Raw genomic sequence first — 19523 nt, forward strand, 5'->3', positions numbered from 1 at the left:
CTGGAGACTTATTTAAGCCAACTGTTACAAATCTCTGAATTTCAGAAATGGTAGATTCTTGTCCTTCCTTCTTTACCTCCATTTTTCTTCATGTATTTTCAGTTTATGACCAAGAATGACTTTCTTTTCTCCTGGTTCTCAGACACAACAGAAAACAAGTTTGTAGGAAAATGGCCCCCAAAGCTATTAATCCTTTGGAACTTCATGCTAACAACTCTATATTAATGTACTTTATATTTTAATATGAAATTGACATCTGAGAAACCAGTGTTAATCAGATGACTGGATTAATCTAAATTTTCTCTTCACTAATTCTAAGCTAATTCTTACTTCAGAAGTTTTGTGATATTGTGAAGAAAATTGGAACACAGAGTGCCATGTACTTGACACAGATTGAGTGCTTTAAGAATTCACTCTCTCAGAAGCCTACCCTGATGGATGTTTTTACCATTATTTTGGATCTGGTCATCAAGAAATAGGAATGACTACTCTGAAATTTGATTTATCCAAAATATAAAAGGATGAAGGAAGTTAGTTTAATTTTGACCTTTTAGTTCAGTATGCTAATATCAAGAATACCTTCCAGAAGGAATGATTGTTTGTTATTTCATTATGAATGGAGTGCAATTCTCCTTTTAGCTTGAGCCCTTTGAGGTCCTCGTAGCTTCTTGGCTTTCTTGATTACGCAGGATGATAAAACGTATTTATTGGCCAAAGAATTTTTTTTTTCTAGAGGATTCTAGAGAAGAACTAAGCTAAAGGAAACCCTCATTTGCCCAGTTTCTAGGAAATATAGTGATGATCTTGCACAAAAAGAAGACACATAGGAGCTCTGTACAAAGTCACTGAAAACTCTGCTTCCAATTACAGTCATCTTTTCCTGCACTCTGCAACTGCAGGCTTACTCGCTCTACTCTCAGTTTCCCAGTGTTTTTTCTTTGAAAAAGGTCTTTATCCCTGGTGTGGGATACCTATACCCTTTTATGTGTGCCTTGATTATCAGCTATATGTAATTTATACCTGCAGAAAATTATTCTTGTTTTTTGAGGGGGAAGTAGTTGTTTCTTTCCCCTCCACCGTGTTTGCAAGAAACTACCATTGCTCTCATATTTAGGGAGCTAAAGCAGAGTATTGTGGGGGCCCATGGCTGTGTGTGGTCAAACAAGGAGGGTGAGGTTGTCTGTGGGATTCAAACCTACCAGCCTGAGCTCACAGCTGCACACCTGCCCCTCTGTTCCATTATGAACCACTAAGGAGAGGATGTTCATATTACCAGGACTGGGAGATTATCAGTGCAAAACAACTAAAATTGCTTCTGCTCAAGGGTACTCCACACGCACAGCATGAGTGCCATGTGAGATCACCATCATGTTAATGGTCTTATTTTTATTGATAGTGTTTTATTTTCGTCAGTTCAAACAACCGAGTGTTTCCTTCCCACGAATTCTCACTGCTGTGAAATAGTATGTGGCTCGTGTAAAAGCAGCGGGCTAGAAAAGAAGGATAAATTTTCCTTAATAAAAACTTCTGGGTTTAGATAGCACTGTTAAAAATTGGAAGGCTCAGTTCAATGGCTGAACTAAATTACCAATCAAGTTGTGAAACCAAAATGTTTTGTTTCAGATTAAAATTGATTTTTTTTCTTTTGCTTCACCAGGAACGTTTTTTCAGAATCCTAAAATACCCCAAGGAAATAGAGATGTACGAACAAGGAACCGGATAAGAGAGACTGAGATAGCAAAGTAGACTTTCTCAAATCATATTTGTGATTTGTAACATAAAAAAGCGTAAGGGTCGTGCTTACAACACATTGCAGGCTTATCCTGCTTTTGGTATTCTATCAGATACCTGCACAGAACACTTACAGCTTGCTGTGTGACCGTAAATTGTATTTGCACAGTAAGATGCAACCCTGTTTGACTAGTATTAAACATGGAGGTGCGATAGGTGCTTTCCATTTCTGAGCCGTTTCAATGGTCAGCTTCCAAGAAGAATAAATGTTACATCTGAGTCTGACCAGGGAAGAAGGCTAACAGTACTTAGGGTGAAACACATCTTGTGCTTAAAATGAAAGAGAGGTAGGAAGTCTTTTAAAAAATAACATTTTTTCTGAGAAAGAAAGAGAAAAGAGACTGAGGCCAAGAAGGTGATACGGGGTTATGCTTGCTTGTCAAATTTCTGGCCTTGCAAGCAAATGGAGTCTACAAGGTGTTTCATTCAGCATTTTTTCCTAAAGGTTCTGTGATTCTCTTCAGATTTCAAGGGTAAACTGTTCTTTATTAAAGAAATTATTTTTTTTTTTTAGTTTCTTGCTCATATACCATGTGTTCTCTGAAGGACTTAGGCAGAAATAGAGCTTTTGACGCCTCAAGGCTTCAGTAAAATGTTCCTAACCTGATGAGGATTTGGGAGAGCTCTAGCACTTGACTCTGTGGTCAAGCAGATGGATTGCTGCCAGATAAGGGTCATAGGATCTTCATGTAGAGTTCCTTGAGAGATCTAGAAACTAGGAGCAGCAGCCAAACCTAGAAGCACAAAGGGTTCAGCAGCGGGCTCTGCTCACATCAGAATGGTCCTGCCTGAAGAGCAGGATGAGATCAGCTAGTGTGAAATGAGTGATGTTCCCTATCTTGTTGAACCTTAGTGTTTGCTATAAACTATTTTTAATTACTTATGTTGACTAAAACATATTTATAGTTCTTTTAATAACTGCAGTGCAGGGCCCCACAGATGCAGGGCAGCTGTCCTAGGTGTTGCAGTTGACATCGGTTTGTGTCTTCACTACCTCATGCCTGTATAGCCCCTAATGTCTCCCTTCCTGGAATTTGGATGTAGGGTGTAAGGAAAATAAAATTAGTATCTTTGATCCTTAAAACTGCAAAGGTCCATGAAATCCAACTCACATGTGCCTGATTAGGTGACAGAGGAATATAACTAGCACTAGTTTCTCCATCCATGGGGAAAGTCTTGCTGCTGCATGCAGCCATTTCAGATTGCATGATAAAACCAGTGAAAAACAGTTCTGTTCTGTATTGCTATGTCACAGCAGAAGGCAAGAGGAACATAAAAGGTGTTTTCTCAATGTAATTAATTTCCTTAGTGTTGTAACAGTCTGACAGCTACAGCTTTGGGAATAATTGATTATTTAATCTCTTTCTTTGTTGATTTCCTGTCACTTATTGACTTCTGGGGTTTTGTTGGTTTTCTTTTAAGAATTAAAAAAATGTCTAGAAGGTGATGGAAGATCTGTAGTTTTCTGTTAAAGAAAAACATCTGAGTAATCCCAGACAATAAAGTGTTAAAATAGCAGTTTGTGCTTATTGGGGTAGGTCTGCTGTTGCACAGGAACTGACCTTAAGCTGAAATTACTTTAATGTCTTTAAGCTGAAAGAGGGTGAGTTTAGATTAGGTGGTATTAGAAAGAAATTCTTTACTATGAGCATGGAGAGGCACTGGCACAGGTTGCCTAGAAAAGTTATGGATGCCCCATCCCTGGAGGTGTTCAAGGCCAGGTTGGATGGGGCTCTGAGCAACCTGGGATAGTGGTAGGTGTCCCTGCCCATGGCGAGGGGATTGGAATGAGGTGATCTTTCAGGTCCCTTCCAAACCAAACCATTGTATCAACTATCCTAGTAGAAAGTCTATCCCATCTACGTTTAAAGTTGTTGTCTATCTTTACAAAATAATACACATACTAAATTTAACATTTTTTATTAATTTGGGCTGTAAAGTCTTAAGAAACTCTGATTCTCAAAATGTTAACCATGTGAATCAAATAGTATTTACCAATCAAGAGAGAAGAGTGATTTTAAATATACCATTTCTTGTCTGGCCCTTTAATAGTGTTAGTCCTACCCACCCTCTCTCAGCTTATCCTGAACAGCAATAAATAGAACAAAGGTTCAGTCAAAAGCAGTAAAGAGATGTGATCCCCTGATAAGGACATGAGCAAATAAACCATTTGGATCTTCTTCCAATTGCTTTTGTTTATCTTGAGTTTGTAGCCTTTCAATCTTTGAATACCTGATCTTTTGTATAGTTTGTGGGCTATCTACTGCTCTCAGTATAGCTGAGTAAGGACTGAATCATATTTATATAGTGAATAAAGAAGTTTTCTATAGAGTATGTAAAGGATGATCCTGGTTTTGAAGAGGAGCTTGTCCATGTCTTAGGCTTCTAACCTGGTGTGTTCAGATCACTTAAACTGCAATTTTTTAGGTGGCAGTTCACTGATTTTAATTTTTTGATAGCCAGCTGAGAGTTATTGAGCATGAAAACCTTAAACTGAAGTCACTAAGGCTGTTTGTACCTCTGTAAAAAATAAATCTTCCATTGTTTCAAGCTAGATGTGAAAATATCCAAGTGATCAAAATTAGCACATGGAGGATATCCTATAACATAGGCTGAATGCATATTTATATTTACACTTGTGCTGAATTATTTTAATTGTTAATTTCTAACGTAGGTTTTAATGATTCTTGCATATAGGTATACTTGCAAGGAATAGCAAATAATATAACATTCAGAATACAAATTTAACATGCACAAATAAAAATTACATTTCAATTATTCATGTGACATAGAGAATTTTTAATAGCAACAGTGATTATTTCTTCCCATGTCAACTGTTACTGTAAAATAACAAATAGAAGGGTCAGTCTGGGAAGTAAGAAGAAGAGAATGCCCTTCTGGCACTCCTAGATAATCTGACAGATCAGGCAAAAAAAAAAAAAAAGTTAGGAGTGTTTCTGAGCATCAAACTTGCTATCTCAAATGATTTACAGAGGAGTTTACTTTCTTCATTGCAGGTTGCTATATTAATGCATGCCAGCTTTGAATGATTTGGCCAGTTTTTTGGTAGAGTTTGTATTTTTCAAAGCCCGCCAAGAATTGTTTTAGACATTATGTTACAACCTAAATGCTAGGCTAGGTGCAGTGTGGCAGTAGTGTATGGCTGCCTCATCAGGGAGGACATTCTGCTCAGGAACGGAAAGCGTGCTTCATGTGTACATGTTCGTTTTAAATACATTTATTTATCAGTAGGGAGAGTGCTCTGCCTGCCTGGGATCTGGCAGTTGAACCAGGCGGGATTGTGTCCTCCCACTGCCTCATTGGCTTTGCTGTTTTCCCTGGGATCCCATTGTATTAGCCACCAGTTCTCCTTTCTTTGGCGCTGCTCAAGTCAGAGAATTTCAGGGATGAATAATTTCAAGCATAAATTCTTAAAAACCCATTACTCTGGAAGAGATGAAAGCAGATTAATTTGATAGTAGTCACAATGGGAGAAAGAATAGGGTTAGGAGTAGGAATTGGTTTGGGGGCTTTAGCACATTTCTTTGCTGTGTGGAAGAATAAAATGGTAGATTTCTATAAGGAGAGCACTGAAGTGAGGAAAACATTCAAGTCACTTGCTTATAAGCAGTGAAGACTTCAGATTTAATAGTCTGGTTTTTGCTTTGCTTGTTGTTTCTTCATTTAAATTCTGTCCATTAAAAACTATAGTAATTGTCCCAATTTCAGACTGTGATCTCATTAAAAATGTAAGTAAAAATAGGATACTACCATGGTAATTAATTTTCTCTTTCACTTGCTCTAGGTAATGATAATAGTTTTTCTCATGTCTGGGGGTTTTTTTGTCTTGATTTTTCACATTAAATGAGTTTTAGCTCTAATAGTCAATCAAAAGTGCAAGAACATGTACTATAACATTATTTATTTAAAATACAAGTCAAATAAAACTTCTTACCTAATATTTTGCATAAATCCCACGTGATTTGTAAAGTATGATCCTACACAGCAGCACTGGTCTAAACCTCCTACCTGTTGTTACAGCTGAGTAATGGCTTCATTAATGTGTGGGTGTAATTTTGAAATTGGAAAATGCCCTCTCATGGGCCATTAATTTCTATCTGCAGCAAGAAGACTTACATTTTAATGTGGATGTGCTTCTGAATTTCGTTTAAGGTGGCTTCCCATCACTGCATTCTCAAATGAAATACCAAGTTCCTATCTGTAGTAATAGGAAAGCCTGTGGTCTACTGAATACCTGTGCGTGCTCAAGCTCGTTGCATTTGTTTACACTAATGTAAAAATTAATAAGTAGATTAGCAGTCTTAGGCATTTCTCTTCTTCCCCCTCGAATGATTTCCATTTAAAACCAAATAAGGCAGATTATCAGTGTGTATTAGCAATCCTTCGAGCCCTGGGAGTCTGTGGGTGGTAATGCAGATCCGTGCTTCTCAAATGGTGTTTGGTCTGACAGTGGAGTTGTTTGTACCATGCTTGTGAGGGAAATGTGGAGCGAGCTCCTTGCTCCAGGTGCAGAATCCCTTTTGAAGTGGAGTCCGTTTTACAAAGTTCAGGTTCCAGATGCATTTTTTTGGTTCTATTCATTTCACACACGCAGCCATCTGCTAGGAAACCATCTTCTACTTTCTCAATCTACAAAACAATTACGTATTTTGAAAATAAGTTAGTTTTTTTTCTAAATTACATGCCCATTTCATCCTTCAGTACAAAAACTGTGATTGTTTATCTGCTAGCGAATTCTTAAAGTGTTTTACACTTCCTCTCATGCATCTTAAGCATTTGTACATCTTTTAGCCAAGTACTACATTCTTCTTATTCAAGCTGCCACCTGCAAGCCACCCGTGTGTGGTGGTGTGGTTTATTTCTGGTGTTTTTCAGATAGGTTTTTAAATAAAACTATCCATAGACACAGATAAACAAAAGTGGTGTGTGAAAGTTAAAGGCTGACTTGCAGATTAAGTGGACCATTTTGGAGATGGGGTTTTCCAGAGCCAGGCTGGCATAGGTAGCAAGCCATCCTGCCTCTTGGACCTTAGGTAGGGAGGATATGTCTCTGATGTGGCTGAGGGGCTTTCTTCGCCTTGGCTGACAGGCCAGACTTCCATGAGCTCTTTGGGCAACCTACTATGAAATCTGGCTCAAACAACTTTTCTCAGTCATTACAGACCCTGGGGCAACCTCTGAGTCAGCCTCCGGCCGCTGTCTCAGGCTTTCCTCAGATTTCCAGCCTACTTCCAAACAAGGACTTATATGGCCAGACATAAGAGTGGTCTCACCTACCACCTGCTCTTTGTCAGCTCAGTGGTTTTTTTTTTTCCCCTTGCAGAGATAATATTTTGTTTCTTTTCTTCTCCATTACGTTTTCACTCTCTCATCTTTTTGCATCTGTTGGTGTCTTTCCTGGTCTAAGCTGGTTTTGGTTGTTAGCCAGTTGTCTGGTTTGTGCCAGTGAAAGGCTCTTCATGTTTTCTTCTGAGACAAAATGTCTAAGCCCACAAAGATTTATGCTTGGATTTAAGCTAGCTAAAACATGTACAACATTGCAGGATCAAGGCCTGACCTTGAAAAATAATCTGTTGGAAACTTGGTGTTAAATAATATCTAGGTAGAGTGTTTAGACTTTTAGCATGTTTAATATTTTGAAAATTGCTTAACTTAGCAACAGATGGCAGGTACTTTAAAAGTGGAGGATATGTTTGTTACAGAGACTTTTAAAATATGACTTAACATGACTAAAAAGTCTTATATTAAAATAATAATTTTATCCCTGTCAGTGAAGTCAATCTGATGTGAATGAAACAAAGCTTGAGATGGATAGGATAGGATAGGATAGGATAGGATAGGATAGGATATAGGATAGGATAGGATAGGAAAGACTGGTTTTTACTTAATAAACAGGATTATTACTGAATTAGAGTTTGGATTTTTTGTCAGAACACTATTTTTTCCAATATGTTTTGACAGAGCCCTCAGCTATGAGAAACTACTGACTGTAGATACTCTGTGCCAGAATGATGAATCTATTTCCAGTAAGCTAGTTGCTTCATCTTTCTGGATATACTCTTGAGCATTTATCACGTAACTCCCTTAATCCAAACCAGTTGTGTACATATTTTGTAATTGATGAATTGCTGACAGTAAATAATATTCATACAAAATCAACTATTTGTTAAATAAAAAAATGCTGTTTAACAATTTTTGTACCAGAACTTAGCAGTCTTTGATTTACTGACTTTTCACATGAACAAGTGTCATCTAAAACTGTGTTTACAATATTACAACATTGACTATACACCATTTCAGGTAAGAACACATTTACATTGCAACTGTATGTTAAATACTTTCATCAACACAGTGAGTAATACCAGATCACTAGTCCTTGAAATGACATGTCAATAAATTTGTGAAGATGAAACAACTCTTCTCCCATCCAATTCTGCTCTACATTTAGATGAAATGCCTTGGTTAAGTAATGTCTTTGAAGACTGGGTGTTACTTCCTCTAACTCTGATTGTAGTTGGCAGGCATTATATGTTCTTTGTGTATCACCAAAACAGAACATTTGTCTGTGGTGTACTTTCTGTCTTTTCTTCATAAATGGATGCAACTTTGCTGGGTTGGGTGTATTTTAGTGTGTTGTTTGCATTTGATTAATTTGCTCTTGCTGCTCTTGTGTGTACATATATCTTACCCCTGCTACTGAATATATGTGATAGATGCAGTGAACTGTTGGCTTCTGTTCTGTGAATATTAATCAAAGAATATGCTCCTCTGCTTAATGGCTTTGCAGTGTAGGAGGCAGCCAAACGAGTCTTCTTTTTTTGCTCTTTAATCATTATTGTGTAAGATACTGGCAAGAACAGTTTTTTCATCTATAAACACTATTTCATGCTTAAACATATCCATTGTTTGGTCAAAGTTATGAAATATTGTTGCTCAATGAAATTTTGTTTTCAGCATTTCCTGGTAAAGCAGTAATAGAAGAGATAAAACAGTAAAGGAAGGGGGAGATGATTAAGTAGAAGAAATACTGAGCATAGCACACAAGGAAGAAGCAGAAGGTGCAGAGTCAGTAAATTCAGCCTCATATGATTTCAGGTCTTATGATTCGGACAAATAGTTTTCTTTAATCAAAAGCCAAACCGGATGCTTTTCTACATCCCGTGGCTGTGGTGAAAGGAATAATTTTTGACTAAAGTATTCTTAAGGAGAATAAGGATAGACATTTGCCATGTTCAGATATATGCTTAAAATGTGTGTGAGAATAGATATTGATTAGAGTGTGACAGCATATTTGGGTGAGAAATTAAAAGACATCTTCAGTAGTTAAGTAAAAAAACCAGTAAATGTTTGTGATGATGGTGGTACAGCTCAGTATCAGAAGTAGCGAGTTTCTTGAAAGCACAGCTCACATTTTTATGGCAAGTAGGTCTGTTGTAAATTTGATAGATACAGCTTTAGTCATTCTCCATGAATCCCAGCAGTGAGGCAGCCAAGGCTAATGGGAAGGCTTGTGCTTAAGAGTTCATAGCTTTTTTTTTTTTGGTGTTCTTGGCAGGGGGTTGCTTTGGTGTGCATCCCCTGCCCCCTTCAGAAAAATGTCCCTAGAGTAGAGGCTTTCTGTAAATTGTGCTGTTAGCAAAATCTTACTTCTAGCACTATCACTAGCTTAGCTCTAGAGAACCAGCAGAATTAGCAGAATTTATGGAACAGGAATTTCTCTTGCCATTGCCTGTTGCCCTTGACCATTAGGACAGTCTTGCTATAATCCTCTCAGGTGTTGTAGGACATTGAGAGTATCACATTTTTTTGTATTTACTAATAGTTTTGTACTACAAATTTTATTTTAATTGTTATGAGTACAAGCATTTTTTTTTTAATTCCTCCAGTTTCTACCTGGAAAATACATCTCAGTTTTTTTGCTATAGATAATGATCTTGTAATATTCTAGAAAGGTACAAGGCAGAAATCCTCCAAACCTTCTGCAATTTTTTGTGATATAATATGTTCAAAGGCAGGTCTGTTTTTGTGGAAAGGAATACAGTAGTACTGCAGCTTGTGGTTCACAGAAAAACAATAGTTGGAAGCTGAATCATTGAATCACAAAAATGTTTTTGTTTTTCCCAGTCGGTTTATTTATCTCAGATATGTATTTAAAGTATTTTCAGGAAATATCAGTAAGATGATTCTATTGAATGGCTTCATTAAAATACTTAGTCCACCATTATCTAGTGGAAATTAATATATTTTACTGCTTGAACACACATTTATTCAGTGTTGTACCACCTCCCTTTGAACAACTCCTATAAATACTCCTCTTGCATATATACATATATTTACATTTGAATATATTAGCATGCTCTTGCAGAAATAGCTATTTGGAAAGAAATTTTTACTTACAGACTGTTTGAATAAATTGAGTATGTCTTTCAGATCCATGTCAAAATGGTAGACTTTGTGTGTTTTAAAAATGCTTTCTTCTGGATAAAGGCCATTTCCACTGGTTTAATTCATATAAACATCTGCTTCTGTGATTTTGAATCTACATCTTCCATTTTGATAATGATTAATCCCACATTCTCATTGTTTGTTAGTTCTCAAAAGTTAATTGTTAGTCCAGCTAAGAAGTCTTCATGTCTGGTTAATGTGGTTACTGCTTATTGACCTTCTGAAAATGTTGATATGCCAGAGAATTTTTGAATGTACTAAGAACAGCTAACTAAAGTTAGATGCCTTTCTCTGCTGATTGTCCTTCCCTAGTTTTTGTAATCATGCTTTAAGATTGCAACAATAATATGGAAGTAAGGAGACAAAACCATGGCTTCTTTGAGACCTTCTCTAGTAATGAGTTTATCTCAGTTTTCATGTAAATGTTGCCCCTAAGGTGCAAATTTAAGCATGGACTACAGTCTTGTTAAGGTACATATTCTTTTCTAAGTGTAGTTCTTCGAAAGTGGTGATTGATATAATAAAAATATACAGTGTTGAAAAGATCCAGAGGTTTTGGATATGCTGATTACTGGCAAGTAGCTTTCACTCAGCTTTTGCCTGATATGAGTAAGGTAACTTGTCTGTAATAGAACAGAACCTCCATTAATAGTACCTCTTTTCAGTTATTTACATGTCTTTCTAAGAAACGGGACAATTGATTTCAACTTAGATGTAGTTTCAAAACTGAGGAAGGCATTTGGTAACGACTTCGTACTAATTTAATTCCTGTATGCTCATGTAATTGTTTGTGGAATCTAAAATGAAAATACTTAAACTGAACAATGCATCTACATTCGTGGTGTAGATAAATGGGAAACTACTACTTGCATTTTCTCTTTTTTGCAAACTCTAGGGGGGACACAGAGATTACCTCGCACGATTGGAGTGTCACTGGCAAAAGAACTAATCTTCTCTGCACGTGTTGTGGATGGTGAGGAAGCAAAATCAATAGGATTGATTAGCCACGTGGTAGAACAGAATGAAGCAGGGGATGCTGCATACAAAAGAGCATTAGCTCTGGCAAAAGAATTCTTACCTCAGGTATGACAGGTTATTTTGATCTTGGTTTTTACTTTTTACCAAATATTAAGAAAAAGAAACAGCTGTATTAAAAAAAAAAACTGGCATGAAGTTGTGTATTAAAAAGCCATGCTTAGTCATGTGGCAAGCAATCAGAAGTTTTCTATTTTGTGTATTGAGTGGTGTTATTTGGTAATTATTTCATAGTGAAGAAGAAACTTCCATCAGTCCTCATCTCAGCATGATCTGGTCTGTGTTTTCGTTGTGCATTTTGGCTTTCAAGTTTTAAACAAAAAAAATGCACGGGTTTTATTTTTTACTATAGCAATTGTCTTTCTGTTGCTGTTGAACACTTCAGAAGAGAGGCAGAAAAGTCCATATGAAGGTGGATGTATCTCAGTGTAACTTCTGTTTGAAAACATAAAGCTAAATGGAATTTCAGTATTAAAGCAAAGCCCATTTAATAGTGGAAAATTTGCTTTCTGTCCTTTGTAAATATGCTTGATGAAAGATTCATGCTCTTTTTGTCATTCATTCTAAGTGACATTCTATCTTAGTCTTTCATAGAAGAATTGTAGTGGGATTTGCTGAATTCCTGTGCTTTAGAACTTAAAAGTTTTAGTAAGAAGCACAACTATGATCCTTATGGTAGTAGCTGATTGCTCCCTGTTACCATCGGCTGCAAGCTGTTAGTTCAGAGTAGGAATGTGAGTTTGGAGATTTTGATAAACCTGCTTTTCAAGTAAAGGGTCCCAGGTAGCAAATCTGTAGGAGGCAGAAGAAGAAAACAATTAATAAACCACTTTGTTGGATCACAAGTGTAACAGCTAAAATTTTTAATTGAAAATTTAAAATGTTATAGCTTATATATGAGGGTATTGAGCACCCTCATAGAAAGACAAACATGAAAATATGATAAAATTTTTAACATGTTGATTAATTGTCACATCTGTTCATGTGTCTCCACTGCCTGACAGGAGGGTCATAGGACTGACCTTGCAAAGACCTATAGTGATGTATCTTAAGATGGCCTTTCTGAGCCTTGTTTTGAGGGGAATTGGCAAAGCTTGATAAATATGGGCACATTCATCACCTTTGAAACATAAACCAAACACAATGCTTTAATTAGGTTCTTTTGAAAATAGTGTACTTTTACTTTTTCTCAGTATTCAACCTATCAGTTTGGAAGCAAATGTCTTCTACAGTGATGAAATCTAGGATATTTGACCCATTACTGTAAATTTAATGAGAGTCCAAAGTCTAGGTCCTGATATAAGAACACTGAGGTGCAGACTCTTCAGCTACACATCTTGTAGGTTTTGATCATATGTGAATAAACTTTTTCTTTCATTTTAGGGACCAGTAGCAATGAGAGTTGCAAAACTGGCTATCAATCAGGGAATGGAGGTAAGGATCTGTACTTTCCATGAGAGTGAGCAGAAATCAGGTTGGCAACAGTTCTGCTGTGGTGATTTTTTTCTAGAACTGTTTTAGTTTCTCACTGTATAGTCTTTCAAAATCTCTTTGGTCAAAACTTTCCAAAGGATGAAATGCAGTTTTATTATGTCTCGGACTCCCTAGATGCTGATTTCTGTAACAAAGCTTAGTAACCTCATGCCTTTTCAGGAGTAGTGCACCCTGCTAATTATGAATACTAGAAACTAAACACAAACTACTATGAACAAATTGTATTTCAAATCCTAGGTGGGAAACAATGATCAAAGTTACACTCTGTCAAGTCTGTCAATGCTCTCGATTCAGCCTTCAGGCTGAAGGGCATGTATTTTTTTTAACAGTTTAATAGAGCTTAGCGTTAAAGTTGTATCTGGAGCTTGATTTCATGTTTGATTCTGATCGCCACTCCTTTTTGTACATTATTGACCTAGCTCTAAAGCTCCTTAAAATCCAGTCCTGAACACGTCTGGACATGTGTTTTACTGAAGGCATATGGGTCCTCTTGCTGAGTTCAGCAGGACTGTCCATGTTTAAAGTTAAGCTCTGCAGCAGAACACCCTGTAGCTCAGCCTGGTAAAAGGAAAAGGGTATCACACTGTATGCAACATGGAATCCAAGGAGACAAATTTAAGAATGGTCCTTTTTTTTCTTAAAAGTCCCAAAAGCAACCAGCAATATAATTGAGTTCCACCAGTAAGTTGTGGTGTGAGAACCAAACTCTGATGCTGTTGTGCAAAGAGTGTGTTTGTTAGGTTTCCATAGCAAGTAATGATGGAATTCAGGATTTATTTCAGTGGTACCCAGGGTTCAGAGTGCAACAAGATAAATTGTCTGGCTACCAGATATAGTGGACTGAGAGGTCAAAATTATGATGTTTATAGAATTATGGACATTAAGGTTAGAAAGACTCTGAGTGATCATCTCTAGTTCAACCTTGAGGCCACAAGACAAAGATCTACTTATTAAAACCAACCAAGGCACACGAGCATCTAAGCTATTTTTACAAAACTTCCATGGCACAGATTTTACAGCTTCCTTTGGTAACCTATCCTGTAGCTTATCTCCCCTTGAAAATTGCTTGTGGTGTGTAGCCACAGTCCTTCCAGTGGTCAAGTGGAGAACTAGTGAGTTCTGCAGCAGCTGATGCTTAAGACAGAGAAATATTGAGGGCAAAATTCAGCTTTTTCAACTGTTCAGGCCAGCTCACAAAGAAAATAAATGTATTAAAAATAGATGATGATGCAGAATGGCCATTGGCCTCTTTTTTTCCCTATTTTAAACCCCTCTAAGCTCGAATTTCTATTTTTTTGTGGCATGATGTCGTGTTTTTATATGATATTTTGAAGATAACTTATTTCAGAACAGATTTTAAATAATCATGCACTACATCTTTTCCCCTGTAGTAAGTGAAATTATTACAAATGTGCAGGCAGCTAATGGTTGTTGCCTACCCAGATGATTTGTAGCAAAGAGCATACATTTTTTGAGTGTATTACATACTAATTGTATTGCCAAATAGGGAAGCTGTTAGACAAATACTAGCCACTGTCACCATATGTCAGTGTAGCATTTCTGTGTTAAAGTAAGGTAGAAGAACTTTGCAGAGGTGTTATAGTATGTGGCATACAGAAACACAGTATTTATGTGGAAATAATATATAATAAATGTAAAAAATATTCCTTTAAAAAACATTGTATTCTTTTCCTCAGGTCGACTTAGTAACAGGTTTAGCAATTGAAGAAGCTTGTTATGCTCAGGTATGTAAATATGATTACACCAAAAAACCCACAGAAAATAGGCTTTGTTGGTGCCTGTTATGAAACATGGAAATTCAACTAGGAATTGCTCTATGATTTCTTCTGCAAACATTTTGGCATTGTGTTTAGACTTTCCAGCTACTTATTCTGATTTTGTAAGGAATTTCAGGAAGGAGGTGCACAATAACATGTCCCTACCAGGGCTGTTGGGGTGAAAGTAGAGAGGGACTACAAGCCAGTCAGACATTGCCGTGCATCTAGTCCAAGAACTGCCTTCCTTTTGCTTTGTTTTGGTTTGACATGAAATAACATGAAGGGCAGTTCATTACTGTGCCCCTAATGGCATATGTGCTAACCAACAGAAAATCAAGACAAACCTCCTTGCCTGTGAAACATGGGAATGATGTGTTTGAGATTGAATGTTCTTGGCCTTCGAGACAAGTTTTTAATGATGGAAATAGAAACCTCGGCTTTAGATGCTTGTTTAAGACATATGGTGATCTGATTAATGGCCTCCTTCCCCCCCAAAAACCAAACCAAACAGAACAAAACAAACAAACAAACACGAAAACAAAAAACCTACCACCGAAACATCAAAAACAAACCCTAAAGAGTTTCTTACATACATCTGTTTGGAGAAAAGGTAGTCCTTCTCTCAAATTGCTTCACGGCCACATGTCATGCCTTTGAAGTGTCTGGTACTTTCCTGTCTCTTGACTAGACAGCTTTTAATTTTTCTGTTGTATTGTGTGTGTCGTCCTGGGTATGTTGAAAAACAAGGATTTGTATGCTAATATTTTTCTTGGTGTTGTTTTTGGTGTCTATAATGAAGTGTTACTCTGCTCATTGCAGACTATTCCAACAAAAGATAGAATTGAAGGTCTTCTTGCGTTTAAGGAGAAGAGACCTCCTCGCTACAAGGGAGAATAAAAGAATCTGATGCCTTTAAAACACAGGGGGATAAAAGTACTTCTATGAGGACCATTAAGGTGCACTTTGCATCTGCACCTGGAATATCACAGCCACCAAAGTAACAGCAAACCATACAGATGTTACAACATTCTGAACGTGTGTCAGCTCATGCTCATTACAATTTCTCATGGTTTTGATCTGTGTATTGGCAAGGTCACAGGTTCATGCAGCATTTTCAAAATTTTGCGTGTGTGAAACATACCATTCCACAATTGAACAAAGCTCTGTAAATTCTTTACATAGACAAAAACGTATCGGTGATGTTAAGCATAAATATGCTGTATCATTTTATCAAAGCAAGACAACTACTGAACACCAAAAATAAGAAATTGTACCAAATATGCATTTAAATGATTCTGTATATCAGTAAAAATCATATTTGAGTATTCTATCTGAATATGTACATTGTTAATAAAGCTAAGGGAAATGAAAAGCATTATTGTTTGGAAAATGTTAAGCTTAGTTGATCTTATTTACACTGTCCTTAGTAAAATGAAATTCACTTCAGCACATAATGGTGTCCTTTTGATTAAATTGTTGCCATTATATTAATTTAACTGTATTAAATGAAACATTTTTGAGGCCAGTCTTTAATTATACATCTTGTATGTTAAACCTGTCTTTGTCTTGCATTCTTCCAATGTGTCATCTGATCAGCACTATCAGCTGTGAAGGAACTTTATTTCACTTGAGCCAGTTATTTTAATTTTTTGATGATTGTATTAAAGATGGTTGTGGAGGGATGTGACTAATGCACTGTTAAAGAAACTAGAATTATCTTAATCTGCAAAATATTACTTTTGCAGGTTCTAGGAATGTATATTTATATACAAGGGGGATGATACTGAAACGTTCTTTATTCTATGGTGGCCTCAGAGTTCTTTTCATATATCTAAAGAGAAATGCAGTAGGTTACGAGGTGAGAAAATGGTTGTGGTTCATACTCTGTATTTGCAGTGGACATGACATATGCAGCAAATGTCTGGAAATAACCTCGTTGAAAGTATTTTTGTTAACTTGACTGGAAAATAAACATGGCTTAGCAGTCGGAGGCTGTCTTTTTATATGAAAACAAATTTATTTGTGTTTGGATACCATTGGCTCATGAAACTTGTGACTGCTTTGCTGTTTCTGCAACATTAACTATGGTCACTGTCCATATCTGTGATGATAAAGCAGCTCATCAACATGAAATGACAAGAACTCATTTACATTCATATTTAGACATACCATTGCATGTAAATTGATTATAACTGGTAGAGCTCACACTTTGTTGACTGGTAAACTTGCTGAGTCGATCATTTCATGCACAATAATTTGCAAATAAAGTACTGGTGCTTGTTTTGATAGTCATATAAAGCCTAGAGGGTCATTTTCTCCTGTTTTTGAAATGCTAACATGTCATTTTCATTTTTACTGACTAGGAAATAATTATGTTAATAGGAAAGAAAAAATATTAAGTCTGTGCTGACGGATTTCTGTTTCATAACTTTGATATACAGTGTGGTTGTCGAGCTGCCTCTTTTTCTAACAAGCACTGATTAAGTAGCTTCTGTGAATATCCATTTAAAAACATCTAATAATCTTAAATACTGTGGCATAAGACTGTGTAGATTCATGCCTTTAACTCGTAGTTTTGATCTCAGAAAATAATTTTACTGTCGCAGTGGTCTCTCCATTCCTTTTCTCAGGAAGAGATAGTGTCATATCATAGCAGTTTGAGTCCCTGCTTTGAAGTCAACAGTTTGAATATCATTACAAAGTGAGTGTCAGTCAGACAATTTTTAAAGGTACTTTGGAGTGATGTTGAAACAGTTCTGAAGGAACAATATTTTAGCAAAAGATGTGTTAATCCCTATCTCTGTTATTAAGTGACGTGTTATGATGTCTGCAGTGCTCATGATTAATAGCAATATTAGAACTCTGCTTCCACAACAGGATGATTTGTAAGAGAAATGCTCTTATAAGGGCTGACTTTTCCACGTGAAAGGTATGATCTGGCAAATCATCCTTCAAGCACCTACGCTCGACTCTTTCAGTTCCTGGTAAAGCCGTGCTTTTCTGCACTTTAAATCCACTCCATGGATGAATCAGTGCTGGTCCCCACTGGTTTTCTGAAAGGTTATCTCATGGTCCCTACACAGAAGCATCTTTTTCTCCTGCTTCTGTTGAGCTCAAGTAGATAGTGAGTTCTTCTGCACTTCACTGAGTTGGGTATTGAAAAGTTATAACACATGTAGGTCCATTACCTTCAGCTTATAACATCTCAAGAGTGTTAGTTTAACTTACTAAATTGCCTAGAAATTCTCAGTTTCATGCAGAAGGTAATGTGTGACTTTATATAACACATATCATTTTAGCCTTTAGTCTGTCAAGCCATTTGTATTTTCAATGTTATTGAAGTAGCTCACATTCTTAGTAGTTTTACTAAATTTCTGGATAAAGTTTTCGTGATTGTCTGCAGGGCTTAAGTCAGTTCAATACTTTTGAGTAGCTCACCTGCTATGAAGAAAAGTGGTGTTTTATTTATTCTAAGGCTATGTAAAGACACAGTTAAGAGCTCTTGGAGATGTTGTTCGGTGGAACATTTCTGTGACATTTGCTGAGCCATTGGTGCCCAATTGTTGCTGAAATTCTGTGTGGCATTACTCATAGTCCTACACCAAGATTCATATCAATGCTTTTCTAGAACTGCTTTTAACCAGCTGCATTCAGAATAGTAAACATCACGATGTATCATTCTCAGCTGCTTCATGTTTTACTCAGTCATTGCTCTTTGATTCATTTAATCATAGTCAGATTTGTTGAAGAGAACAACATACAAGAGGGCAGAATATCATGCTGCTTGGAGTCTGGTTTTGGGAGACCTAGGGAGTAAAGTAAAGGGTTTGATACTAGTGTCACTTCACATACCAAACCCAACTCACAGATGCAAAGTGAAAAGAGTAATTGAAAGATCTTAATTTATCAACGCATAGTTTTTATTTCGTTCCTTTTCCATGCACGCAAATCGCTGAAAAGGTGTCTGCTGAGATTAGACAGAGGATTTATTTACAGTTTTAAAAGATTTACTTGAAAATCATTGTTCTTTCGCGTGGTGTGCATGGAAATGGAACAAGATGTGCTTTCTTGTCTCATTTGTGGAATTTTAGCCTTGTTCTTGTACCTTATGACAGTGCTGAAAAGCTACAGGGCTTCATTGTCTACTGAGGCTGATGCAGTCAGTGTAGTCGAGGTGTGATAATGTTCATGGTGATGTGGTTATTTTAAGATGTTCTTTTTCTGCACACTTTTAGAACTATCTCCAAAAATGAGAAAAAGGATAATTGCAAGCAGATAAACCAAAAGAAGAGTTGTGTTCAGCTAAAGGTAATGAAATTCCTCTTGCGTACTACAGTAGCTAGTTTTTCTGTTTGTGCCCCCCTTTTTTTTTTTCTCTTAGCTTTTCTTTCCTCTGAGTCTGAAGCTCAGACGTGAGTGTGCAGGGAATACTTTGAAGAATTTCTATGGGTTGTTTTCACTTTAAGAGCACTGGCATTTTATAAGGAAAGTTATTAAAGTTTAAAAAATTTTCCTGAAAGGTCTTTGAAAGATATAATCAGAGATTACCACATTATCACTAAATATTGGGTAATATACCTTTTTATTATAGATTTAAACCACGTTCAGTTTCAACTTTGAAGCAGAGTTCAATAGAAGTTTCTTTAGTTATGCAGATTGCTGTGTTTTCACAATGTACTTATTATGCTCTATATGTGTGTGTATACTGACATGTCATATGCATGCATATGTATGTGAATGTGCATATGCATATGTATACGTATAAATAAAATTATCCAGACTGTCAGGCAAGACCAGATGCCCTCAGGATGTGATGCCACTATTCTGCTCCAGGAAGTTTTGAATTTGTTTGTGCAGGAGCACTACCAGCAGAATACTTGACCCCACACAGCATGTGCTGTGCCTGCTACAAGTGGCCACACTTGCCATGTGTTCTGCTAGCACAGAAATTCTGCCACA

The 19523-nt window shown here is 36.7% G+C and overlaps 1 protein-coding gene across 1 annotated transcript in view; it reads left to right on the forward strand.

Annotated features, from left to right (window-relative positions):
- The window catches only part of AUH (AU RNA binding methylglutaconyl-CoA hydratase), a 105851-nt gene extending 88993 nt beyond the window's left edge, over positions 1-16858 (forward strand). The window contains exons 7-10 of the mRNA XM_029965462.1: positions 11153-11340; positions 12676-12726; positions 14484-14531; positions 15384-16858. Of these exons, the coding sequence (XP_029821322.1) occupies positions 11153-11340; positions 12676-12726; positions 14484-14531; positions 15384-15461 (365 nt within the window). The 3' untranslated portion in view covers positions 15462-16858. The remainder of the gene's footprint in view (positions 1-11152; positions 11341-12675; positions 12727-14483; positions 14532-15383) is intronic.
- The last annotated feature ends 2665 nt before the right edge of the window (positions 16859-19523 follow it).

Source organism: Manacus vitellinus, unplaced genomic scaffold (assembly GCF_001715985.3).
Source record: "Manacus vitellinus isolate BGI_N305 unplaced genomic scaffold, ASM171598v3 scaffold_9_pilon, whole genome shotgun sequence".
Lineage (NCBI taxonomy): Eukaryota > Metazoa > Chordata > Aves > Passeriformes > Pipridae > Manacus > Manacus vitellinus.